This window comes from Rhincodon typus, chromosome 18, assembly GCF_021869965.1.
Source record: "Rhincodon typus isolate 14 chromosome 18, sRhiTyp1.1, whole genome shotgun sequence".
NCBI lineage: Eukaryota > Metazoa > Chordata > Chondrichthyes > Orectolobiformes > Rhincodontidae > Rhincodon > Rhincodon typus.
In genome coordinates this window covers 55704152-55731833 of record NC_063349.1, presented here as the reverse complement: position 1 = coordinate 55731833, position 27682 = coordinate 55704152, and the positions used below count along the sequence as shown (strand labels likewise).

The window sequence follows — 27682 nt, the reverse complement described above, 5'->3', positions numbered from 1 at the left end:
TTCCTGCTCCTCTGATGCTGCTTGGCCTACTGTGTTCATCCAGCTCTACACCTTGTTATCTCAGATTCTCCAGCATCTGCAGTTCCTACTATCTCTTAACATAGTTCGGTGTATTTTTTCTGACTGGTGCAGATTCGATGGGCTGAAGGGCCCTTTTTCTGTGCTGTAGATCTGTAAAACTGTATAACTCAATGACATCACTGCTGTTCCAGTACAGTGATAACTCTGCAACTCCCTCACTAGCAGTCCCATATGGAATGCAGCAATCAGGGAGATAGAGCACCACCAACGGCACTGACAACTAAGGAATGCACTTGATCGGCGACACCACTGTTCCAACAACTAATTTATAAATATTTTCCTTCCATCATGGAATTTCAAAATAGTTCACAAAGGTTAGCACTGTTGCCTCACAGCACCAGCGACCTGGATTCAATTCCACCCTTGGGCATCTGTCTGTGTGGAGTTTGCATATTCTCCCCGTGTCTGCATGGGTTTCCTCCAGGTGCTCCTGTTTCCTCCCACAGTCCAAAGATGTGCAGGTTAGGGTGAATAAAAACCGAAAGAACTGTGGATGCGGTGCATCAGGAACAAAAACAGAAGTTGCTGGAAAAACTCAGTGGGGCTGGCAGCATCTGTGAAGAAAAAAATCAGAGTTAACACTTCGGGTCCAGTGACCCTTCCTCAGGGGTTCTGAGGAAGGGTCACCAGACCTGAAACGTTAACTCTGATCTTTTCTTCACCGATGATGCCAGATCTGCTGAGCTTTTCCAGCAACTTCTGTTTCTGTTGCAGGTTAGGATGGATTGACCATAGGAAATTGCCCGTAGTTTCCAGGGATGTGCAGGCTAGGTGGGTTAGTGTTATGTTATTTTTGTAATTGTATCGTCTGAAAAACAGCACCTCTGATAATGCAGTCCTGCCCCGGGGAGAGTCAATTTTACCTTTGTTTTATTTACAAGAAATCTGTTCCAGATGGGCTCAGTATTTTGACCAATCATTTACCAATGGCTAGAAAGAAGCACTGATCCAAAATCAGAGAGCTGGAAGATTCATCCCAATTATTTCTAGTTCAACAATCTTCCACAACTAGTCAAGATCCATCCCAAAATATCCAGTCCTACTTTCAAAAAATACCCAACGATTGAGGATTCATAGCCCTCTGGACTGGAGATTTTCAGAATTCACAAACCCTTCAAGTGAAAAATTGTCTCCTCATTTCAGCCCCAGATGATAGGCTCCTTATTCTGAGACAATGATGCCCAGTTTTTGACAGTACCCCCCCAACCAGGGGAGATAATCTCTAAGCATCTACCCCACCAAGGTGTTCAACAATTTCAATGAGAGTCATGAACAAATATTTACTTTAATAAACTTTAATTTAGAACACAGAACCAGGCCATTCAGCCCAATTAATTGATGCCTGTGTTTATGCTTCCTATCCCTCTTCATCTCGGCCTCTTCATCCTCGTTCCCTATACTTTTCTCCCTCATGAATTTACCTAGATTCCATGTAAATGTATCTATGTTATTAGACTCAACCACTTCCTGGAGCAGTAAGTTTAACATTCTCATCATCCTCTGGGCAAAGAGGTTTTTCCTGAATTCTCTATTGAAATTATTAATCACTATTGAATATTTATGCCCCTAGTTTTGGACTGTTCCAACACTGAAAATATCTTTTCTGCATCCACCTTATCAATTCAGTATTGTAGAGACTTCCAAAAGGTCTCCTTGAGATCAAAATTTGTTCAATATCTTCTGTTGCAGTGAAATTGAAAATAATCAAATTCAGTTGACCCAAAACTTTAGTTGTCAGCTGATCCAGCCAACAGAATTGGGTGTCCAATAGAACGTCCATGATTGTTGTGTTATGTCTCATGATTGGTATGTTAGTGTACCTCTAAGAGACGTGCCATTTACATCATCACTGTATTCCAGGATGTGACTTGGGGCTATAAAGACTCCAACTTTGCCCCAGAGCACCCAAAGCACAACATGCTACAAGAAGCAACTGCATAGAAGCTTCTCTATTTACTTTAATAACTTGACGTTAGCCCAGACACTGATTTGATTTTGCTCTTAGTGGGATATTTCACCTGATGCTGCAGTGCTTAAGTTATCCCTTGTAATGCAAGAAATTGGATGTCGATTTAAAGGTATTGAAGAAGGGATAAGGTCGATTATGAGATCTTCACCTTCAAGTCACATGCTATGATTCATATCATTTAAAGTTATAGTGTCTGTGAGAAATAAAATGGCGGTAATAATGCAAATGTTTGGATTGGTAACTCCAGATTAATTGAACACAATCCAGTTTATCACAGAAACACAGACATATGGAAGATAGATGTAGGAGTAGGCCATTCAGCCCTTCAAGCCTCCTCCACCATTCAATATAATCATGGCTGATAATCAAGCTCAATGTCCTAATCATGGGGAATTGATGGCCTAGTGGTATCATTGCTGGACTGTTAATCCAGAGACCAGGTAATGTTCCCAGGACCCAGGTTTGAATCCTGCCACAGCAGGTGGTTGAATGTGAAATCAACAAAAAAAGTCTCTAATTAAGAGTCTAATGATGACCATGAATCCAATGTCGAAAAAAAATCTATCTGGTTCACGTAATTCCCTTTAGGGAAGGAAACTGCCATTGTCACTTCATCTGGCCAACATGTGACTCAAGACACACAGCAATATAGTTCAGTCTTAACAGCCCTCTGGGCATTAGGGATGGGCAATAAATGCTGCCTGGCCAGCAATGCCCTCATTCTGTGAATGAATAAAAAAAATCTTGTCCTCCCCAATACCTCTAGCCACAAGAACTTTCTGTACCTCCTTCTGGAAAACACAATGTTTTAGCATCACCCGCATTCGGTGGCAGTGAATTCCACAGGCTCCCCACTCTCTGGGCAGCATGGAAGTTGGGCCGAAGGGCCTGTTTCAATGCTGTAAACCTCTATGACTCTTGCTGAAGCAATTTCTCCTCATCTCAGTCCTAAAAGATTTACCTCTTATCCATAAACTATGACCCCTGGTACTGGACACCCCACCATCAGGAACATCCTTCCTGCGTCTAACCTGTCTAATTATGTGACCAGGCTAACCAATTGGAGCAGAGTTAGGCCCCACTACAGCATGAAATCATGTACGACCCGCCATTTGACATTTGAGATCACTGTGACTCCCTGCAAGTATGACTGAGGAGAGCAATGACCCTGAAGAGTGTGATGAAAGCCCATTTGCTCACTGAGTCACCTGTCTGTTACCCTGGCTGAAACCTGTAATGCACATAAAGGTGCCCTGAGGTTTTACACTGCAGCATGGAAATGCGACAAAAGTATTTGATTTCATTGATGCAGTAGTGAACCAAAAAGAACAGAGCATCGCTACTGAGTTTTTCCAGACATAACTCCCAGTGTGTTTTAATGTCTTTGACGATACAAGCTGAGGCCGTTGTAAAGATGGACAACATTTTTCATATATTTATTGCGTCACTGTGTTTTTGTTTGTTTTTGATGTTGAGCACATTTGCTAGCAAAACCAAAAGAACTACGGATCTGCAAATCAGGAACGAAAACAGAAGTTGCTGGAAAAGCTCAGCAGGTCTGGCAGCATCTGTGAAGAAAAGAAAAATTGGAGTTGACGTTTCGGGTCCGGTGACCCATCCCCAGACCTGTTCTGAGGAAGGGTCACTGGACCCAATAACTTTGATTTATTTTTTTCTTCACAGAAGCTGCCAGACCTGCTGAGCTTTTCCAGCAGCTTCTGACATTTGCTAGCAAATTGGTTTACACAGGGCTACCTCAGTTACCTCAAAGTTCCAGTTATAAATCTGTGGGTGGGGCCCCCTGCGATTCAACTTATTGCAATGGTTAAAACTCTTTGGTACCTGTATCATCCTTATAGATATATTTTTGCACCTTCTTCAGTGCTTCTGTATCAATTTCGCAATGTGGAGAATAGAACAATACATATTTGCTCCAAGTGCAGTTTTAATGTATGTTCCTTATAAGTTTGCCATAAGTTCTCTGTTTTTCAATTCTATACCTTCAGAAATGGCTCACAGTACACAGCTTGCATTGGCTTCAACTCTGTCACTGCACTTCATATCAATAGACCCTGCTCCTGTGAAGACTTGAATGATGTCACTCATTTGTATGTTTCTTCCTACCTTTAGGGACGTGTGTCACGAGTTGCTGGGGCATGTGCCACTCTTTTGTGACCCAAAATTTGCCCAATTTTCACAGGTCAGTGCAACATATTTCAAACTGCACCCTGAAGTGTTTCAAAGCCTTGACATGAAGAAAACTGTTTTGAAGAACAATAGCTTTTGCTCTCTCTGTCTTTTCTCTCTCTCCCTCTCTCACTGTCTCTCTCTGTCTCGTTCTTTCCTCTTTTCATTCACAGGATGTGAGACCCAATGTTAAGGCCAGTCTTTACTGACCATCTCCAATTGCCCTTGAATTAAGCGACTAACTGGGCCATTTTTAAAAAGAAAAACATTTTAAGTAATGTAGGTATTTCTGGGAAAGCCAGAATTTATGGTCCATCTTTAATTCCCTGTGAACTTATTGACTACCTCAGGCTATTTAGAATCAATCACAGTGCTGTAGGGCTGGAGTCTCATGTAGGCTGGGCTGGGAAGGACAACGGACTTCCTTTACTAAAGATGTTAGTGAACCAGATGGGGTTTTACAACCAGGTGCAGAGCTGGATGAACACAGCAGGCCAAGCAGCATCATAGGAGCAGAAAGGCTGACGTTTTGGGCCTAGACCCTTCATCAGACCCTTCATTTACAACCATCTAGTTAGTTACATCATCACCAATATTAGTTTTTAATTCTACTTTTATCTACCAAGTGAATTTAAATTCAGGATGACTGGAACATTAGTACAACCCTCTGGATACTGCAAATGCAGAAAATCTGAAATAAAAACCGAAAGTGCTGGAGAAACTCAGCAGGTCGGGCAGAATCTATGGAGAGAGAAACAGAGTTAATGTTTCTAGTCCGGTATGACTCTACTTCAGAAGTCTGAACTCTGAAGAATCATTCCAGACTTGAAACATTAATTCTGTTCCTCTCTCCACAGATGATGCCAGACCTGCTCAGTTTCTCCAGCACTTTCTGTGATTATAACAACCAATGGCATAACAACAAATGAGCTTCAAGAACACCAAAGAAGGCATAGGTCCTGCTTTTAGATTTACACCCAGCAGGCATGAGACTCCCTTGAATATGTTGACTGTGGTCTAACCACTGCTAAAAGAGACCTTGCTGAAACTAACAGCTTAGTTTATTGGATGACAGGAGGAGAAAACGTAGAAAATATAAGTAAAAGTAGGCCATTCAGCCCATCAAGCTTGCTCCACCATTCAAGTAGATCATGGCTGATCACTTACCTCCACTATCCCACATCCCTTGGGATCATTAGCATGAGAGACCTACCAATTCCTGTCTTGAACCTACTCAATGACTGAGCTTCAACACCCCCTGGGACTAAGTATTTGAACAAATCACCATGAAAATGGTATTGATGCAAGAGAGACAGATAACTTAAGTTCATGAAACCAGGATGTAGAAGTGGTTTGGGTAGTGATAAGAAATGATAAAGACAAGAAGTCACGTGGGGGTAGTGTACAAACTCCAGAAAAGTAACTACATGGCTGTAGGGAGAATAAAAGAAAAAATAAGAACAGCTTGTAAGAAAGGACTGGTGATAATCATGGGTGAATTTAATTTATACACTGACTAGAAATTTCAGCAAAGGTAACCCAGATAAAGCATTCACAGAATCTTCTAGACATTTCTGGAACTTTACACTCTGGAGCCAAACAGAGAGCAGATTATACGAGACCTAATATTGTGTTATGAGGTAAGATTAATTAACAGAGAAGCCATAGTGAAGGGGCAAGCCTCCCCTTCTGGGTAGCAATGGCCATGATATGACTGAATTTTACATCCAGTTTAAGAGAGAGAGAAGTGGGTCCAAGACAAATATTTAAACTTAAATTAAGGAAATTATGTGGGCATGAAAGCATAGGTGGCTAAAGTGAATTGGCAAATTAATTTAAGGCATAGGTCACTAAAGTGTATGTTAATAAAGAGGGAAAATAGCTGGTGAGCGAAAGCTAGATAGAAATAGAAAGATTGATAGCATGAGTTTCTTTGGAGACGTTAAAAAGGAAATAATTCTTTAAAGTTTTAAAGCTTGAAAGGTTTCATGAAGTCGAGATTGTGTTTGATCAATCTCTTGAAGTTCTTTGAAGAAGTGCAGTGTGCTGCGGTGATAATGCAGGATATGAGGAATATTGGATCAACGATGATCGTACTGAATGGTGGAACAGACGTGAGGGGCTGAACGTTTGACTGCTGTTTCTATTTCTTACGGTAAATAGTAACTGGAAACTGTGGAAACTTTTGTTGTACTTTGGTTCTCAGTAGGCATTTGATAAAGTGTCAAACCAAAAGTTATTGTGGAAAATAAAGGCGGTTACATGTTGGTGTAGGTAGAAGAATGGCTGGCTAACAGGAAGCAGAGTGTACAAATAGATGGGTCATATTCTGGTTGGCCAGATGTGATGAGTGTGTACTACAAGGAATAATGCTGGAACCTCAACTGTTTACAATTTATAAAAGTGACATGGGTGAAGGGGCTGAGGTTATGAGTGCTAAATTTCTTTTGATGTCACAAAGATACATAGGAAAGTAATTTATGAAAAGGACACAATGAATCTACAAGAAGATCTAGATATGTTTTATGTGAGTGGGCAAAAATCTTGCAAATAGAGTACGTTATGTGGGAAAATGTGAAATGCCCATTTTGACAGGAATTTTTTTTTTAAAAAGTGTATTATCTAAATACTAAGAAATTGCAGAGCTCTGAGATGCAGAGGGATGTATCTGTCCTCCTGTATGGATCATTAAATGTTAGTATGCAGGTACAGCAAGTAATTACTAAAGCTAGTAGAACATTGTTGCTTAATGCAAGGGATATTTGTCTCGTTCCTAAAGGGAAGATATATGTGCTTATGAAGGAGTTCAGTTAAGAGTCTGCCAGACTAATACCTGGAGTGGGTGAGTTGTCATATAAAGAAAGACTGCACAGAGTGGATTTGTATCCACTGGAGTTTAGAATAGTGAGGGGTGCCTTGACTGAAACATAATAGATCCTGTGAGATCTTGACAAGGTGCTTGTAGATAAGATGTTTTCTCTTCTGGGAGGTTTTAGAATTTAGGGAAACAGCTTTCTGCATCCACAGTGTCACACCCTGTAAGAATTTTGTAGGTTGCAATGAGATCTCCTCTAATTCTTTACAGCAATCCTACTGCCACAAAAGTTAGTCAGGTGAATCTGTGTTACTCTCTAGCAAATGCACCGTATTTAAATAAGGAGGATAAAATTGTTCACAATACTCCAGCTGTGGGTGTTGATGGTGATGGAGATTGTGGGGGAATACCTGGTTCTTCAGTCAATACCAGACTGGGAGAGGTTTGATTGGGGATTTAGACCCCATGGACCAAATCCCAGCAGCAGGGATGCTGATGAAAAGAAGTACCCATCTGTACCCTTCTTCCTCAGAATATCTGAATTGAATAGTTCTCTGGTCAGAACACAGCTGGAGCATTGTGTTCAGTATTGGCAGCTGGGGAGACATTAAATTACTTTCAGTGGAAATGCAGACATTGTCACTCCTGTTAGGGTCTGAGTTCTGATGAAATCTTAGAGATACTGGGGATTTACAATTTACGCAGGGGATGAATTATAGAATCATACAATATAGAAGAGTGCCTTCAGCCCATCATGTCTGTTCTGCCAACAATACATTACTACCTACACTAGTCCCCCTTTCCTACACTAGGCCCATAGCCTCGAATGTAATTACTACATTATAGTTGATGATATAGGTGCATGAATCTTTAAGTTAAACTATGACATGTAAAGGAATACAGCTTCAGATTCCCATTTTCCAGTCATGCCTCAACTTTCAAAACTCTGGAATTCTCTCCCTAAACTATTTTGCTATTTCTCCTCTCCCCTTTCCTTTAAGATCCTCTGTAAAACTCATTGATTTGACTTTTTTTGGTTGCCCATCCTGGTATCTCTACTGTGGCTTTTTTTTGCCTGATTACATGATTTCTTAACGTTAAACATGATTTGTAATTACAAGCTGTTGTTGTAAGATAAAAGCAAAATGTAAGGAGCGTGGGTAGAGGTTCTTTCTTCGTGGCGTTGGATAGGAGAGTGGTGGAATAAACGCTGTTACGACTTAATGTGCAATTATTAGGGGCATGAATGGCCAACTTCATCTAACTTCGTCTAACTGGTAAGTGCCTTTCATTTTCAGGCCTTTCACTAAATAACTGTTGTTTGTCATTCCCTATGCTTACAGGAAATAGGACTTGCATCTCTGGGTGCTCCAGATGAATTTATTGAGAAGCTTGCTACGGTATGTAGGACGTCTTGTTTCATTTCTGTCTGTCTATAATTTAAATTTTACCTGGTGACTGGGAGTGCACACATGTGGGAGAAATGAACAGGAGGATACACTGAGATCAGGAGCACAAGAATTATGTGGAGCAGGAACACTGACACAAACCATTTGGGCAGGAGAGACTGCCTGGAGACTCATTGTAACTGTGCAGTTCTATTTTACAAGATCTGTGAGCCAATTTGGTCTGCATAGTATAAAATTAACTGAAGTCAGTGTAAAAATAGATTTACTGCGATGACCAGAACTGAAAACCTATGCCTATTTGGAAAAATTGAACAATGGGTGGGTGGACAGGCTTGGGATTTTTTCTCCAGAAGATGAAAGAATTTGGGATGAACTGAAAGACATCTTTAACATTATGGAAAAGTTTGATAGGGCAGCATGTAGAAAAGATATTTACACTAGCAGGAAAGACCATTACTAGAGGCTATCGATATAAGACAATCTTGCTGCAGTTATACAGGGCCAAGGAGAGGCCACACCTTGAGTATTGTGCGCAGTTTTGGTCTCCTAGTCTGAGGAAGAACATTCTTCACCAGATTGATTCCCAGGATGGCAGGACTGACATATGAGGAAAGATTGGATTGACTGGGCTTGTACTTGCTAGAATTTAGAAGAATGAGGGGGGATCTCATAGAAACATATAAAATCCTGATGGGACTGGACAGGCTAGATGTGGGAAGAATATTCCTAATGTTGGGGTCCAGACTAGGGGTCATAGTCTAAGAATAAGGGGTAAGCCATTCAGAACTGAGATGAGGAAGAATTTCTTCACCCAGAGAGTTGTGAACTTGTCAAATTCTCTACCACAGAAAGCTGTCGGGGCCAGTTCATTAGATATATTCAAGAGGGAGCTGGGCATGGCCTTGTGGCTAATGGGATCATGGGGTATGGAGTGAAAACAGAAGAGGGATATTGAAGTTGCATGGTGAGCCATAATCATATTGAACGGTGGTGTAGGCTCGAAGGGCCGAATGGCCACTCCTGCACCGATTTTCTATGGTTCTATGTTTCTAATAAATTCAATCAGGAATCCAAGAATGTCTCCACTCAGAGAACATTGAGAATGTAGAACTCGGTCCCTCAAAGAGTGTTTGAAGCAGATGAATTTAATAGTAATCTAGATACACACATGAGGAAGAAACAAGTTTTACTTGATTTAATCTTGGGATGTGGACGTTGATGGCTGGACCAGTATCTATTTCCTCTCCTCAACTCAAGAAGGTGATAGTGAGCTGCCTTCTTGAACCCTTGCAGTTCACTTGATGCAGAGATGCTTACAATGCTGATAGGACAGGAGTTCCTGGATTTTGACCCAGCAACAGTGAAGCAACAGTGATATATTTCCAAGTCAGGATGGTGAGTGGCTCGGAAAGGATTTTGGTTACTTCTGTGTAACAGAAATAGAAGAAAGCTCTTGTGGAGCAGAAACTTGCTTGGGGCAGCTGGTTAAATAGTTTTAAAAAACCGAAAGAACTGCAAATTCTGTAAATCAAGAGCAAAAACAAAGTTGCTGGAAAAGCTCAGTAGGTCTGGCAGCATCTGTGAAGAAAAGAAAAATTGGAGTTGACGTTTCGGGGAAGGGTCACCAGACCCGAAATGTTAACCCTGTTTTTTCCTTCACAGATGCTGCCAGACCTGCTGAGCTTTTCCAGCAACTTTGTTGTTATGGTTAAATAGCTTGTTTCTTTGTTCCAAATACATTGTAATAATTTTAAAATAATTGGTTGACAGAATGCACAGTAGCGCCATGTACAGGACTTAAAATGAAACATGCTCGTCCAATGATGTGCCAAATTATTGCTTTTGCTCTTCCTGTCACAGTGGGTTAGAAACACCCTTAGAATTGTCCACTTCTGTGGATATACAAATAGGCTGAATCTTACGCAGAAATTAGCTCAATGTATATTTTGGCAGGTTTCCTGAAGGGTTTCTCTCTGTGAGTCCTGGTGAGTTATCTCCCACAATTATCCCAAACTCACCTCATTAGCTATGTACCCTGCTCCTACAGCAACCAGCTTGTATGTTCTTCCACTCACTGCAGGCAAACCTGCCCACTGCCAGGACCTCCTGGGATTGCTGGCACCAGTGCCATGTTTCAAGCCCTGCACGGTTTGTTTTGTTTGCCCCAGATGTGCTGATAGAGGACAAAGTCATCCCACTTCACCCAGGGAGTCGTGAAGATTCTGCTGGATGGGGAAGGGGCACTGTGCAGTCAGTGACCATGGAGCACGGTCTGGGGCTGATATGGAGTCAGAGGAGCGAGCAGTGAGATGGAGTGGCCAGGTCCTTGCTCGGACTTTCATATCGGGAATTGTCTCCATCTGGTTTCTATCTGGTGGGTAGGAAAATGGGAAAATATGTATCAATAAGGTGCCGTGACCAAATAATGAAGATGTTAATGCACACAGTGCACACTAATAGGCTTCTTACTGCTCACTAGTGTGAATCTCACCTCACCCATCAAAAGTTGGTTAGAAAATGGGACTTTTTGCTCTGGACAGTGGGAACTCCTCGCTGCTGATCTCACACGAATCTCCCAACTTTCTCGCTAACACCCGCGTTGTTCAGGGGCTGGGAAGATCCCATCTGAAATCTCCAGAATAGAAGTAGGAGCCTATTAATGATAATAAGTAAATGTTTAGTATTTGGTGCAAAAACTTAGCAGTTTGGCAAAAATGTTCAATTTTTTCAGAGTTCAGTTTGAACGTTTTGATCGGCATCAAAATTGGGCCTTCAAAGGCATGAAACAAAACAAGAAACTCTGCAGTTTTCAGAGGTGCTCAGGATTAATGTCCATCAATAACCAGGCTTTGCCAGGGTTAATGTGGCAGTGGTCAGGCAGTGATGGGTTCAAATGAAGGGATTCAAAACTTCAGGAAAGGGCCTGCAGACAAATGATGCATTAACAACATGCTGGACTTACTAATAATTCCTCAAGTGAATATGATGTCACATGAAGTAATGATAAGACTTTGTTTGTCTTGTGTTATTGTCCAGACCAGAGCCCCTCAAAATATTTTCAGAACGTAGCCTAGATCCTAAGATTTTCTTATTTTAAAGGTTGATGTAATGTGGGTGTTCCAGATGTGATGTGACTAAGTCAAACTACTCAACATTATAGTTAAAATACAATAAAAAGAAAGAGGAGTTTAGAATAACAACAATTGGAAAACTTAACCGAGTAATAGATACAGTACCTCTTACAATATAGTAACATCCCATAAACGCACCCCTTGGCAAAAAGGCAAATTCAGACGCATTTTCTTACATGCAGTTCTCCAAACCAGGAGGAAGAAACATCAAGAGAAATTTCAGAGAAAGTTGCAGCTAGGAATCATTTACCGAAGCTTCCAACTCTTCTGAGACCCCAAACAGCTTTTGATGCTACTGAAAAACACAAAACCCAGAAATCCCGATCTGTGAGAGCTGGCCACGCCTATTCATGCTGTAAAAACAGAAATCCAAGGCCTCACAAGTTATTTACTGTAGTGGTTCTGGCAGACTGCTCTATGCCTCTAGATTTACAAACTCTCTTCAAAGAAAACCAGGACAAAGTAACCTCTTAAAGTGACAGCATCATCACACTTGTCATCAGGGAAGTGAGAGTAGACTTGAGATGAGGAGATGATAGCCTAGTGGTATTATCACTAGACTGTTAATCCAGAGACCCAGATAACGTTCCGGGGACCTGGGTTCAAATCCCACCACAGCAGATGGTGGAATTTGAATTCAATAAAAATATCTGGAATTAAGCATCTAATGATGACCATGAATCCATTGTCAATTGTTGGAAAAACCCATTGTTGGAAGGAAACTGCCATCCTTGCCTACATGTGACTCCAGAGTCACAGCACTGTGGTTGACTCTTAAGTGCCCTCTGGGCAATAAATACTAACTGGCCAGCGATGCCCTCATACTGTTAATGAATAAAGGGGGAAAAAAAAGACCGCTACTGAACCAGAGTATTATTCATATTGACAACAGATATCCTTGTAAAGGATTCCCTAGAATCATAGAATCCCTACAATGTAGAAACAGACCATTCAGCCCATTGGGTCCACATCAAACTTTTGAAGAGCATCCTACCCAGACCCAACATCCAACCCTATTCCTGTAGCCCTGCACATCCCTGGACACTATGGGCAATTTAGCATGGTCAATTCACCAAGCTTGCACACCATTGGACTGTGGGAGGAAACTGGAGCACCCAGAGGAAACTCACGCAGACACAGGGAGAATGTGCAAGCTCTACATGGACAGTCACCCAAGATCGGAGTTGAACCCAAGTCCCTGGTGTTGTGAGACAGCAGAAATGACCTCTGAGCTACGATGTTGCTCATAATCCTTTTCTTTTATTCTTTCATGAGATGTGATTATCACTGGCAAAGCTAGCACTTGTAGTCCATCCCTAATTGCCATTAAAACCTGTGGCCTGTTCATCCATTTGAGAGGGCAAGGAAAATTCAACCACATTGCTGGAGATTTTGAGTAATGAATAGGTCAGGCCAGGTATTCACAGCAGATTTCCTCCCCTAAAGGGCCCTTGCTCTGATGTTCTGGGGCCATAAGTTTGAATTCCACCAATGATCGATGACGACGTTTGAATTCAATGAAAAATCTATAAATAAAGTGCAGCCATGTAATCATTGTCAAGTTCCATAAAAACCCATCTAGTTCTCTAATGTCCTTTAGGGAAGGAAATCTGCCATCTTTACCTGGTCTGGCCTACAAGTGACTCCAGGCCCACAGCACAACGTACGAAAACAGAAGTTGCTGGAAAAGCTCAGCAGGTCTGGCAGCATCTGTGAAGAAAAAATCGGAGTTCATGTTTTGGGTCCGGTGACCCTTCCTCTGAACAATCCAGCAACTTCTGTTTTTGTTCCTGATCACAGTTCATTCGGTTTCCACAGCACAATGTGGTTGACTCTTAACTGTCCTCTGAAATGGTCTCACAAGCCTCTGAGTTTAAGGACAATAAGAGGTGCTGCCCTCGACAATGGCACTTACATCACACGAACAAACACGAAAAATGTTATGAATTCATTTAAACCACATATCCATAATTCTTAAGGTGAAAAACAGGAAAATACAGATGCATTGTATGTCCCAGACAGCCCCTGGGATGCAATTAGGTTCCATCTTTGTTCACAACTTGAATTGTACAATAGTCGGAACACAATGCAAGGCAATATAAAGCAGCCATTTGTAAAAACAGGGAACGTTCATATGCTGGATCTTTAAAATTATGCCCCTGCGCAGGATCATGTTTGTAAGTACGAATATTTGTAAGTCAGATGTTGACACGGACCCCCATGTATTCCAAGTTGTAATAAAGTTTAAGGGTTTAAATTAACATTAAAACAGAATAACACTTCCCAGCAGAGTATAAGGCATCAACTTTAAGTGTCCAGTCTCTTATCTGAAGGAAATTCGTTGACTTGCCATTAAAATGAGACACAGCCTTTATATCCTAGCCCAGGAACGTCCTGGAAGCGGTATCTTAAATGTTAAGCAATTATATATCATTATCACATGCCTTTCAGCCTCAATGGGATGTAGTAACAAAATCAAATAATTAGAGAATTAAAACCTTGGTAATTATGGGCTGGGTATTAAATAAAGAACAACAGCATCAATTACTTCAAACTGATGAATGCTTTAAAATAGTGCAGCTGGGAACCAGCAGTACAGTCGGTTTGTTCCCCTGATCATTTAATATGGGCCAAGCGGATGGGATCACTACACTGACACTGCCATTGTAGCTCTGAGGAGGCTCTGTGTTGTTCTATGAACCATCTTTTAGATGATGAAAGAGATAGGGATTTAGATGAAGCAGAAAAAAAGGGCCACGTGACAGATGTCAGGTTAGGAACCCGTAGGAGCAAGAGTAGGCCATTCAGCCTATCAAGCCTGATTTGCCAGTCAATTAGATCATGGCTGATCATCTACCTCATTTCCTGTACTATCCCCAAATTCCTTGTTGTGATTATTAATCTCCAGACATTAATCGATTTCTGTCTTCAATAATTGAGCCTCCACAACTCTTTGGGGTAAAGAATGATGTCAAGGGCAGTCAATCTCATCTCACCTCTGAGATTCTGCTCCTTTGTTCCTGTTTTAAACAAAGCTGTAATGAGGCCAGGAGCTAATAGACCCCTGAAAGAACCCAAATGGGATCAGTGAGCAGGCTATTACTGAGCCGATGCTGCTTTGATAGCAACTCCTTGACAGCGTAGATACGGAGAGATTGTTCCCCCTCATGGGACAATATAGGACTAGAGAACCTAATCTCAGAATAAGGTGGAGACACATTCAAGACAGAAATGAGGAGAAATTTCTTCTCTCAGAGGATAGTACAGCTGTGAAATTCTTTACCACAGAGGGCGTTCGAGGCTGGGTCATTAAGTATATTCAAGGGATAGATAAATTTTTAATCAAAAAGGGATCAAGGGTTGTGGGGACAAGGTAGGGAAGTGGAATTGAGGATTATCAGATCAGCTATAATCTCATTGAATGGAAGAACAGACTCAATGTGTTGAATAACCAGCTTCTGCTCCTACATCTTATGGTCTTGTGATCTTATGGTTAAGACCTGAAATGCCCTGCCTGACAGCATGGTGGAAGCACATTCAATCATGGCTGTCAAAAATGAATTGGAGAATTATCAGAAAGGGATGGTTTGAAGGCTGCAGGGTAAGGTGGTAGGGGTGTTGTGGTGGTTGGATTAATTCAAATTGTATCACAGGGACCAAGCATAGATTCACTGGGCTGTACGCCCTGATTCTGCTCAAGGGCCATTCTTCCTTCTTCAGTGGATATAAAAGGTTCCATGGCCGTTAATTAAAGAAAAACGGGAAAGTTCTGTCCTGTGCCCTGACCCATATTTATCTCTAAGGAAACATTGTTAAAAAGCAGACTTTCTGGTAATTATCATATTGCTATTTGTGGCATGTGACTGGTTACACTGCTTCCTGCATTACAGCAGTGACTACACTTCAAAAATAGTTCATTGTCTATAGAGTACCTTGGAATGTCCTGTTATCTTCAAAGTTGCCATATAAATGTAAGGCTTTATCTATTCCATGTAGTATCACAACTCATACTCCAGTTTGTCAGGAATGGTGGTGGGAACACATCAGCCCTCATGGGTGGTTGACCTTTTAGGAGTTGTCCCAGGACCACATAAGGACACCATGCTCAAGGCTATGAACAACAGCCAAAGCAGAATAAATGAATCTTCAGTGGTGATGGGGAAAGGACTAGAACCTCCAAGGAAGACAGCTGCTTCCAGATTGATGACCTTCCAAGAAGATGACTTGAAGTAGACATGAGGAAGACATCAGGAAACAACTTTATGCTTATTTATTTCCTGATTATAATGTACTTTGACACTAAAAATAGGCAGCTCTTGCAAGTAGTGAAGAGAAGAGCAAAGGGTCTTGAGGAGAAATGAGCATAAGTCATTGAAACATTGACAACTGGAGCAGGAGTAGACTATTCGGCCCTTTGAGCCTACTCTGTCATTCAATATGATCATGGCTGATCATCCAATGCAATCTCCTGTTCTTTCTCCCCCATACTGTTTGTCCTTTTAGCCCTAAGAACAATATCTAATTCCTTTAAAAGCATTCAATATTTTGGCCTTAACCACTTTCTGTGGCAGAGAAGCCCCCAGGCTCATTGCTATTTGTGTGAAGACATTTTGCTTCATCTCAGTCCTAAGTGTCCTGTCATTGGAGCCCTGGCTCACATATTCACTTGCCACATTGGATAAGTATTTTAACAATTACACGTGCTTTCACCAGACATGATATCTGACATGTATGGGTAATGTATAAATAAAAACTGAAAGAACTGCGGATGCTGTAAATCAGGAAGAGAAACCGAAATTGCTGGAAAAGCTCAGTGGATCTGGCAGCATCTGTGGAGAGAAATCAGAGTTAACATTTCATATGGAGTGATCCTTCCTCAGAACGGTCTGAGGAAGGGTCATCCGATGCAAAACGTTGACTCTGATTTCTCTCCACAGATGCTGCCAGATCTGCTGAGATTTTCCAGCAATTTCTGTTTTTGTGTGGGTATGTATATCTCATATTGATTTGCATCACATGCGGATTATTTTGACCAGCCTGAAAACAGTTGCTAATCCCTCAGTACTACCTTAAGCACAAATACCCACTTGCTTCTCTTTGAGTGCTGGCATTGAGGCACATGAACACTGACAGAACACGATGAAATTCCTTACATGTGAAGCCTGTCAGATAAAAGAATGGAAGTCACCATCAGGATTACGTGTCAAATTATTTCATGCAGGCTCAGTCACACTTGAGAGATCAAAGTTTCTCAGAATGCTCAGTTTGCCTCGTTCAAAAGTCTGGCTGAAACTGAATGATTCACATCCAAGATATTGTCCAGTGCTGAAATTGTGCACACCTTGGCACTGGGTCTATATGTGACTCCAGACTCACAGTAATGTTCTTGATTCTTAACTGCTCTTAAAGCAAGTAAATACTTGCCTGCCCATATCCTGTGAAAGTAAGATTTTTTTTTTAAATGTGACTCTAAATATTCGGTTTTGCTCTCAGCATGTCCCCACACAATCTTAGTAAGGAGCTCTGGCTACAAATCTTTCCAAGCAAGTCATTTGGATGATTTGTTTCTCCAGCCCAGATCCTGTTAACTGGGTCCTTCTCCTGTTCTGGTTCACAGGTTTATTGGTTCACAGTGGAGTTTGGCCTCTGTAAGCAGAATAACGAAATCAAGGCATATGGTGCAGGTTTACTGTCATCCTACGGAGAGCTGCAGGTTTGTCGTTTTCGTCCTTCCCGGTCAGATATTTGCCCTTCTGCGCTCATGTTTACAGTAGAATATTATACCAGTCTAAGCGAATGACATTTTCCTTTCCAGTATTGCCTAACAAATGAACCAGAAGTGCGTGCCTTTGACCCAGAAACGACACACACTCAGATATATCCGATCACCAAATTCCAACCAGTCTACTTTGTCGCTGAATCATTTGAAGATGCAAAGGAGAAAGTGAGGTAAGCTGGCACATTGTGAATATTTGAGCAGGAGGAGGCCATTCGGTCCCTTGAGCTGGTTCTGCCATTCAATCACGGCTCTGCTATTTCATAGAGTCATAATGTCATAGACCATGGAAACAGACTCTACAGTCCAACCAGTCTATGCCAACCATAATCCCAAACTAAACTAGTCCCACATGCCTGAACTTGGCCCATAACCCTCCAAACCTTTCCTGTCTCTATTCCATTTTCCCACCTTTATACTTTATCCCTCAAAGTGCTTGGATGTAATTGTACTGCAGTGATGCCTACACCGCTGGAGGATCAAGCTAATGCTCTTGCTACATGGGTTCAAATCCCACCATGGCAGACAGTGGAATTTAAATTGAATTCATAAAAAAGATCTGCAATAGAAAGCTAGTCTTGGTCATGGAGACCATGAAACCTATTATTGATTGTTGGATATACCCTGTGGTTCACTCTTGTCCTTTAGGGAAGGAAATCTGCTGCCTTTACCCACTCTGATCTACATGTGATCCAGACCCACAGCAAGGTGGCTGACTTTTAATGGCCTGGAAAGTCACTCAACTAAAGACGGGCAACAACTACTGGCCTTGCCAGTGAGGCCCACATCCCAAACAAGATTACATACAATAAAGACTTTTATCAAATAAATGGGTTCAGTCTTGAAGTCTCCAATTAATCTGCTGTCTTTGACCCAAAGTGCAGATATCTCCTGCAGTTTGTGTGAAGAAGTGCTTCCTAATTTCATTCCTGGAAATTCGAGCTCCAATTTAAGATTCACCCAGAAGAGGAAATCATTTCACCAAACCACCCTTTTTCAAACAGGTCATCCCTCATCTGATCATCAGGGGAGGTAATGGCCTAGTGGTATTATCGCTAGACTATTAATCCAGAGACACAGCTAATGTTCTCTCCAAGGATGTGGGCATTGCTTGCTGGGACAGCATTGGATCCTTGACTGAATGGCTCCCCAGGCTACTTCTGAGTGTGGTTAAGAGTCAATCAAGTTGTTATGGAGTCTTATGATAAATTTTCCTTTCCATTTTATGAATTTAGATTCTAAGTGAGATTTGAACCATATCCATTGAGCGTTAGTCTGAGTTTCTGGATTGCTAGTCTCATCACAATGCCACTAAGTCACCATCACCCTTTTGCATGCTGAATTGAGGTATTCTGCAAAGTGGCCACTCAATCTAATCTTTTGTTTCTTTCCCTGCCCCATCAGTTTGACCCTCAAGGGCCAACTCTTCTATCATTCGATCTCTCTTGTTTTCCACCCCATCACAGAGCTTCCTTTCCACTTGTACCCCACACACCCCATGCTCAAGTATATCCCAGGACTTCCCAGTTATGGGAAGTTGGGGAGGAAATTGTGGGACCTCTAACAGAAATATTTGTATCATCTATAACTATGGGTGAAGTGCCGGAGGACTGGAGGGTGGCTAATGTTGTTCTTTATTTAGAAAAAGCTCTAAGGAGAAGTCGGTGAGTCTGACATCAGTGGACGGTATTTTGTTGGAGGTGATTCTGAAAGATAGTAATTATATGCATTTGGAGAGACAAGGAATGGTTAGGGATAGTCAGCATTGTTTTGTGTGAGGGAAATCAGGTTTCACAAACTTGATTGAGTTTTTTGAGGACATAACCAAAACGCTTGATGAAGGCAGAGTGGTAGACAATGTTCACTTGGATTTTAGTAAAGCCTTTGACAAGGTTCCACAGGGTAGACTGGTTAGTAAAGTTAGATCACATAGGATTTAGGATGAGCTTGCCAATTGAATACAAAATTTGCTTGACGGTAAGTTACAGGGGGTGGTAGTGGAGAGTTGTTTTTCGACTGGAGGCTTGGGACCAGCGTTCCACAGGGATCGGTGCTGGTCCACTTTTGTTTGTCATATATACAAATGATTTGGATGAGAATATAGGAGACATGGTTAGTAGGTTTGCAGATGCCACCAAAATTGGTGGAATAGTGGACAGTGAAGAACGTTATCTAACATTACAAAGAGATCTTGATCAATTAAGTCAATGGGCTGAGGAGTGGCAGATGGAGTTTAATTTGGATAAATGCGAGGTATTGCATTTTGGTGAAACAAACAAGAGCTGGACTTATACAGTTAATGGTAGGGCCCTGGGTAGTGTTGCAGAACAGAGAGACCTAGAGGTTCGGGTAGATAATTATTTGAAATCTGCATCACGGGTAAACAGGGTGGTTAAGAAGGCATTTAGCAGGCTTGCCTTGGATTGCTCAGACCTTTGAGTGTAGGAGTTGGGACATCATGTTGATGTTGTACAGGACATTGGTGATGCCTCTTCTGGAGTACTGGGTGCCATGCTGGGCAGCATGTTATAGAAAGGGTATTATTAAACTGGAGAGGGTTCAGAAAAAAATTACCAGTATGTTGTTTGGAATGGAGGGTTTCAGTCATAAAATAGGCTGGATAGACTGGGACTGTTTCCTCTGGAGTTTAGGCGGTTGAGGGGTGACCTGGTAGAGGTTTATAAATTCATGAGGGGAATAGATAAGGTGAATGGCACAGGTCTTTTCCCTACAGTGGGGGAGTTCAGAACTAGGGGGCACAGATAAGGTGAGAGGGGAAAGACTTAAAAAGAACATGAGGGGGAATTTTTTTACACAAAGTGGTTAGTATGTGGAATGAATTGGTCAATGCAGGTATTCTTAAAACGTTTAAAAGATGTTTTAATAAGTATATGAATAAGAAAGGTTTGGAAGGATATGGGCTAAACGCAGGCAGGTAGGATTAGTTTAGTTTGGCAATATGGTCGGCATGGACTAGTTGGACCAAAGGTATGTTTTCTTGCTGTATGACTGTATGACTCAAACATTTCTACTTTTCTCAGTTCTAATGAAGGATCATTGACCTATGGCTGAATTTTCCATTGCCTGGAGTGGCATGAGCAATGTTGAGACAGATTGAAAATACAATGGGAATGAAAATAAACAGAATCTCAACTTCAAGAAATATATCTTCAAATTCCCCTCAGGCCTTAGATGGCAACTTCAGAATCTTACCATTGAATAGTGACTACCGTATTTCCATGTGTTTGTATCTCATTGAAGTCCCAACCCACATTATTTCTTTACCTTTTCCAATTGTCCTTTCCTTCCCAAAGAAATTAGACTGCACAATTCCTGATGTGTAATTCAGAGTGGGTTGCTGGTGGCTGCATTCTGATTGCTTGTCATAATAATCATTCATATTCCTCTTTACAATGATGTCCTGGAGCAGTTGCTCCAGGGTCATTATCCTTCTGAACCTTTTATCCTTTAAGTGAACATTGGCCATGAATCCATTGGACTTACTATATCATCCTGCTTTCTCTACCACTTCAGCTTTTCAACACTTAACTTTGGAGTTTAGGGACAAGAAATAACTGCACAGCGGCCAGTTTCCCATCACCAAGTCATCCTTTATTTTCATATGCACAGTACATGGGATCTGACCAGCTAGCTCAGAGCCAGTCGCTAGAGTGAGGAGACTCTCTGACATTCCTATTTATATCTTTAAGCCAGGGCTCCCTGATTGGCCTGGGTTAACAACCCCAATTAGGGATCTCACACTCAATGAGATCTACCTGGTCAGCCTCATTCCAATCACTAAAGGACATCTATGACTTGCATGCGTTTGCAGGGTCACTTTGTTCTCAGTGATACACAAGCACACTTGTGCACACACAAACACACATCCAATGTGTCTACACCGGATGCATATTAATTCATTCATGGAAAGTGGACATCTCTGGCTAGGCCAGAATTATTCTAGCTCTTAGCCTGCATTCTCAGTGCTTACACACTTTGCACTTACTTGGAGGCTACCAGTCTCTGTATACAACATATTACTTTAATACTGCATACTCACTGGCTTACAGGCTGACAGTCTCTGTGTTCAGTGCTCAGTTACAGTCTGACGGTCTGGCAGACATTGAGACTGGCAGCCTGTAACTATACAGTAAAACCTCTATGACTGATACTATGACTTTGACATGGATCCCCTGACTCTGGTCGGACCAGATGCCTTATCTGGAATTGGACACGTCTCTGTGACTGATTGGGGCACTGGGCACCGACTGACTGTAATTGCCCTCCTACATCACCACGAACTGCTCTTCCATTCACCCTCAGTCCTGAAGTGGTTTACAGCTCAGCATTAAATATGTTTAAAGTAGACACCTCTCCAGCCACACAATTTCACAGGAAAGGTGCCCAGGAGCCCAGGGAAGAGTAGGTGATTGTGTGAGAAAAGTCACCCCTTGCTACTTTAATGAAAAATGGGAAAATTACACTCAGAAGTTGATTTCTCTCTTTACAGATGCTGCTTGATCTGCCGAGTATTTCCAGCAATTTCTGCAGTTTATCTTGTTTTGCTTGTTATTGGAACTTGTGATGCGCAGCCTCTCGCTCCTGTTTCCTGGAATAGGAATTGCACTTCTAAGAGTGCTATATTATTTGTAAAACACTACGGAATGCCCTGAAGTTGTAAAAGGCGCCATACAAATTCAAGTTCTTTCTTTCAAACATCACCCAATAAGTATTAGAAAACTCAACAATCAAATGCCTCAGAAGGCTTGTTTCAGTAGCGTTGCTGGTTTTACATTGTCAGAGTTTGATGAGAGCCCAGGTCAGAATATTTCCTGACAAGTAACAACAATATTTAAGGAGTAATCACACCTTCCTGATTTTACCTCAGAACTGAACCCATCTAGCTGACACTCACCTTTCTTTCTCCTTCAAAGGAAATTTGCTGCCACAATCTCTCGGCCCTTCTCTGTCCGTTATAATGCTTACACCCAAAGTATTGAAGTTCTGGACAACATTGAACAGCTAGAGAACCTGGTTGACAGTATCAGCAGTAAGTATTTTTCTCTCAGACAGCTCAGACTGTCATAAACGATTCTGAATATCCAATGAAGACCAACTGTATTTGTGTGTCCGACCCATTTTTATGGAAGCACTATTTAGCCTGTTTTAACTTGCTTTAGATTGGGTCATTTTTTTTATTCGTTCTATGAGATCTGTTGCTTTTGAGAAGGTGGTCGTAAGCTGCTTTTATTGAACTGCTGCAGTTTATGTACTGTAGGGACACCCATGATATGATTAAGATGGGAATTCCAAGATTTTGACCTGGCGACAACCATTTATTTCCAAGTCAGGATGGTGAGTGAGGGGAACTTGCAGGTGATTGTGTTCCCGTGCATCTGCTGCCCTTGTCCTTCTGGATGGTAGGAGATGTGGGTTTAGAAAGTATTGCTGAATGATCATTGTTGAATTGCTGCAATGTAACTTGTAAATGGTAGTCTGTACACTGGTAGAGAAGGGACTGGATGGTTAAGGTGTCAGATGGGATGCCAGTCAAGTAGTTTGCTTTGTTCCAGATGGTGTCAAGCTTTTTGAGTGATGTTGGAGTAGTACTTATCTAAGCAAGTAGAGGGTATTCCATCACATTGCTGACTTGTGCCTGGTCAATCCATCAAGTGGCTTTGGCTAGGGAAGAGGTACCTTTCTCAAGAAGAGAGTCAACTATCACTAAAATTCATGGTATACGATTTCAGGGAATTAGTATTGTAATTTATTAATTGGTGTGGCAAATTGTAACCAGGATTGGGAGAGATTAAAGGATAGACAGACAGGTATAAGATGCAGTTCAGTAGCATAAAGGAGATGTTTCCATTTGCACAGAGTCCAAATTTCAATATCATTAATGTAAGATAGTTACTAATAAATCCAATTGGAAATTCAGGAGAAATGTCTTCACCCAAATAGTGGTGACAATGTGGAACTCACTATCACAGGGAGCAAGTGAGGCAAATAACATAGATACATTTAAGGATAACATGTATGAATACATGAGGAAGAGAAGAATAGAAGGCTTTGGACTACATTAGATGAAGAGGGGTTGTTTTAAGCATAGACCTATTGGGAGAAATAGTTTATTTCTGTGCTATAAATACTATGGAATAAAGGAATATTTATCATTGGGGTTAGAAGTTGTATAAAACCAAAAAGCACAAGTGAACACAACAAAAGCAACCTTTATGTCCATGATACCCTTAATAGAGTAAAATCCTCCAAGATGTTTCACAGAAAAGTTATCAAACAAACCGAATGCTGAGCCACACAAGGGGACAATGAAATGGATGAGAAAATGCTTGGCCACAGAAGTGGGATTCAAAGAACATCTTAAAGGACGAAAGGAAGGTAGAGAGGTGAGGAGGTTTAGAGTGGGATTTAAGAGCTCCCAGTACAAGAAAATAAAAGACACAACCAAAAATGGAAGAGCAATTAAAATCAGCGGTGAGTAGGTGACAATAATTGGAGGCATGTAGAGATCTCAGACAGTCATAAGACTGAAAGGGATTGCAGAGATAGGGCAGGTGAGACGTAGAGACAACATGCAATAAGTTGCATGTTAGTAACTGGAATGGTAAGGTATTGCAACTGATTGAACAGAAAGTGAATAAATTCTGATTGTTAATGTTTAAAATTTGCAGGTGATATGGGAACTCTCTACCACGCCCTCAGGAAACTTAAGTGAAAATGGCAAATCATAATTACTTCCTGTGAAAGCCAAGTTATCAATAAGCATGCAAGAACTCTTTAAAATTGTATAGAATGAGAACAGTGTACTCAACCATCAAACTGATCACCTATGCCTGTCCATCTCATATACATTGTGTACAATTTGGCTGATTCAACTCACTCGATCTTCCAAGTGAAGTAGCCCATCTTAGGGAAAATTTTGAAGAAGTTAGAGCCCTGTGACATTTATTTCCAACTAAAAGGTGATTGTAAGGATGTCAATCCAACATTATATCCCCTATTCTTTAAATTTGATTAGTTCCAGGGCAATGCATCCACAGTCCTAAGGTATACAAAAGGCTTTTCAGAAGTATTGGATCTTTGTCGACAGCTATACTAATTCTTCATAACTTACATTCTATTCATTTGCTTATATAGCATTGAAGGAGACCATTCAGCCTGTCATACCATTACTGCTTCATTAAATGAGATGTTTAATTATTTTTACCCCAGTAGTAGGATCCCCCATAGACACAATGTTCTTTTTTAATTTTTCAAGAGTTTATCCAATTCCAAATTGAAGGTGACTTTTGAATCAATTTCCACTAATTATTCAGGCTGTACATTCTAGATCACAGCAACTCAACTTTCAACTAAAATGTATCTCCATTTTCTCCATGAATTAATTTTCCAATAACCTTCAATCCGCACCCTCTGGTACTAACCTTCCTGCCAAAGCAAGCAATTTTACTACATTTATTATATCAGAAACTGGTATCAATCTTCAGTAAATGTGTATCAATCCCATTTGATTTAGTTTTGGTGTGGAAATAGTTGGATTTTCAGTGCTTATGCAGATCTTGAACAAACAGTAGTAATTCTAATGTAATTGTGCCAAATTCACTGCTTCTAGTCATCAGGAAGATGCAGTAAAAACTGGACAGTGCATGAATCCAACCAATTTAGTTGAGCTCATCATTGACTGCATATAATAACATTGTGGTATTGAAGGCCCCTTAGGACAGAGCAGAGCAGAATTCAAGGTGTTAATCAAATCTGGATCAGAGGATTTTGCTGGGTGGGGGAACATACTACTCTCTGACCTAGCTTTCAGCTTGTTCACTTTGAAATTGGTGATGGGAGGTGGGTGGAGAATTTTCCATGTTGAACCAAGCAAATTGAAACACTCAAAACCCTTGGTCAAATGATGTCTGACAACCATTTGATTGTGTCTGTATCTCTGACAATGCCAATATCCCTCTGTACACTTGTCAACAGCCATCGCATTTGTCAACATTAGTAAATGCTAGTGTTCATTCTGCCACATGATTTACATAAACAGCATATGCCCCAGGACGGACCCCTGCAAATGAACACTGCTGTACTTACATTCTGTACAGTACACCACAGGTTCATTTTGCAAATCTGGAAGATACTAATAAATGAATTGTTTTGCTGGGGTTGCTTTCTTCTTCGTCAGCCCAAATGTGATTCTGAATCTCTTAGAAGAGCTGTCGAGACCATACAACATTTCTGGCTCTTTATGTTGCCCAGTATCTGGGGTTACAGCTGGTTGAGCTGCTGTTAGTTATAATACAGGTAATGTTACTAATCTGAAGGCAACACCTGAGACCCTTCTGAGTAGAAGCGTATTTATGCAAAATGGTTACATTTGACTGCTTTGAATGAATTGGTTTTGCTCTTTATTTTTCCCGTTTTGTTTTGTTCATCTATCAGTCCTCTTGTTAAACAGGCATTTTTTTTTGTATATAGTTTGTCTCTTTCATTATTCTTACTGAAATACAAAGTTAGGATAGATGCAAAAATCGGGTTTGTGCAAACTTTGTTTGCCATTGACCATGTAGATGTGTAGCATAGATCTCTAAGGACCATGTGTAATCAACTTCAATTGCATCTATCTGATACGAACACATCTTGGATTCGCAATTAGAATGCACCCATAGATGTTAAAATGAGGTATTTATTATTTCAACTAATATCCATAATATAATCCAATAAAAATTCAAAAAGCTATTCCAATTAACGTTGAGGAAATGTCGTTAATGACCTTTCACAAATCTGCAGATCTAAGAAAAGTTCAAACAGAACAAACCAGCTGACAGGAAATACAAGCAAAATACTGTGGATGCTGGAAATCTGAAATAAAACCAAAAGGATCCTGGAAACACTTGGTAGCAAGTGTGGAAGAAGTGTTAACATTTCAGATCCATAACCTTTCATTAGAGCTGGAAGATGTAGAGATTTAGCAGCTCTCAAACACAGTTTTTACTTCAATATTTAAAGAAAGATATATTTGCATTATAGGCTACACAGCAAATGTTCATTCAAACGGTTCCTGGGATGAGAAGGTTGTCCTATGATGACAGACTGAGTAGATTGGGCCAACACTATCTGGAGTTTAAAAAAAGATAGTCTCATTGAAACATATAAAATTCTGCAGGTATTCAAGAGGGTAGACACTGTGAGATTGTTTCCCCTGGCTAGACAATAATTAACATCAGGGTAAAGTCAATCATATGGAGCTGAGATATGAGAAATTTATTTTTTCAGAATGGTGCGAATCTTTGCAATGTTCTACTGCAGAGGGTGGGGAATCATTGAAAATATTTAAGGCTAGAATAGGTAGATTTTTCTTAGGTCTCTTGGACCATAAAAGGAAGTGGATAGGAAAGTGAAATTGAGGCAGAAAATTAGCCATGATTGTATGAATGGCAGAACAATTGAGAGGATCCATGGGCTACAACTGCCACTAATTCTTATTTTGTAAGCATGTCTTAGACCATAAGACACAGGAGCAGAAATTAGGCCATTCAGCCCATCAGGTCTGCTCTGCCGTTCAATCATGGCTAATGAATTTCTCAACCTCATTCTCCCAATTTCTCCCCTTAACCTTTGATCCTCTTGACAATCAAAAACCTTTCTATCTCTGTCTTTCATATGGAATCATAGAGTCATAAAGATGTACTGCATGGAAGCAGACCCTTCAGTCCAACTTGGCCATGCCAGTCAGATATCCTAGATAAATATACTCAATGACCTGGCCTCCACGGCCTTCTGTGGCAATGAATTTCACCATTCTCTGCCTAAAGAGGTATCATCTCATTTCAGTTCTAAAGGATCTTCCCTTTACTCTAAGCAGTGCCCTCGGGTCCTGGTGTCTCCTGTTAATGGAAACATCTTCTCAACATCTACTCTGTCAGGCTGTTCAGTATTCTGTAAGTTTCGATTATATCCCCCTCATCCTTCTAAACTCCATTGAGTACAGACCAGAGTCCTCAATCATTCCTCATATGTTAAGCCTTTCATTCCTAGGTCACTCTCATGAACCTCCTCTGGACCTGCTCCAGGGCCAGTACATCCTTCCTGAGGTATGAGGCCTGAAATTGCTCACAACGCTCTAAATGTGGTATAAAACCTCAGAAGTACATCTCTGCTGTTATATTCTAATCCCCTCGAAATAAATGCCAACATTGTGTTTGCCTTCCTAACTATAGATTCAAGCTGCAAGTTTACCTTAAAAGAATCCTGGACTAAGACTTCCAAGTGCCTTTGCACTTCAGATTTCTGAATTTTCTC

The 27682-nt window shown here is 41.0% G+C and overlaps 1 protein-coding gene across 1 annotated transcript in view; it reads left to right on the top strand.

Annotated features, from left to right (window-relative positions):
- pah (phenylalanine hydroxylase) overlaps positions 1–25853 on the top strand; it is an 83189-nt gene extending 57336 nt beyond the window's left edge. Inside the window, exons 8-13 of the mRNA XM_048608047.1 lie at positions 4181–4250; positions 8396–8452; positions 17210–17305; positions 17408–17541; positions 22303–22418; positions 24058–25853. Coding sequence (XP_048464004.1) covers positions 4181–4250; positions 8396–8452; positions 17210–17305; positions 17408–17541; positions 22303–22418; positions 24058–24101 — 517 coding nt within the window. The 3' untranslated portion in view covers positions 24102–25853. The remainder of the gene's footprint in view (positions 1–4180; positions 4251–8395; positions 8453–17209; positions 17306–17407; positions 17542–22302; positions 22419–24057) is intronic.
- Positions 25854–27682: the final 1829 nt, after the last annotated feature.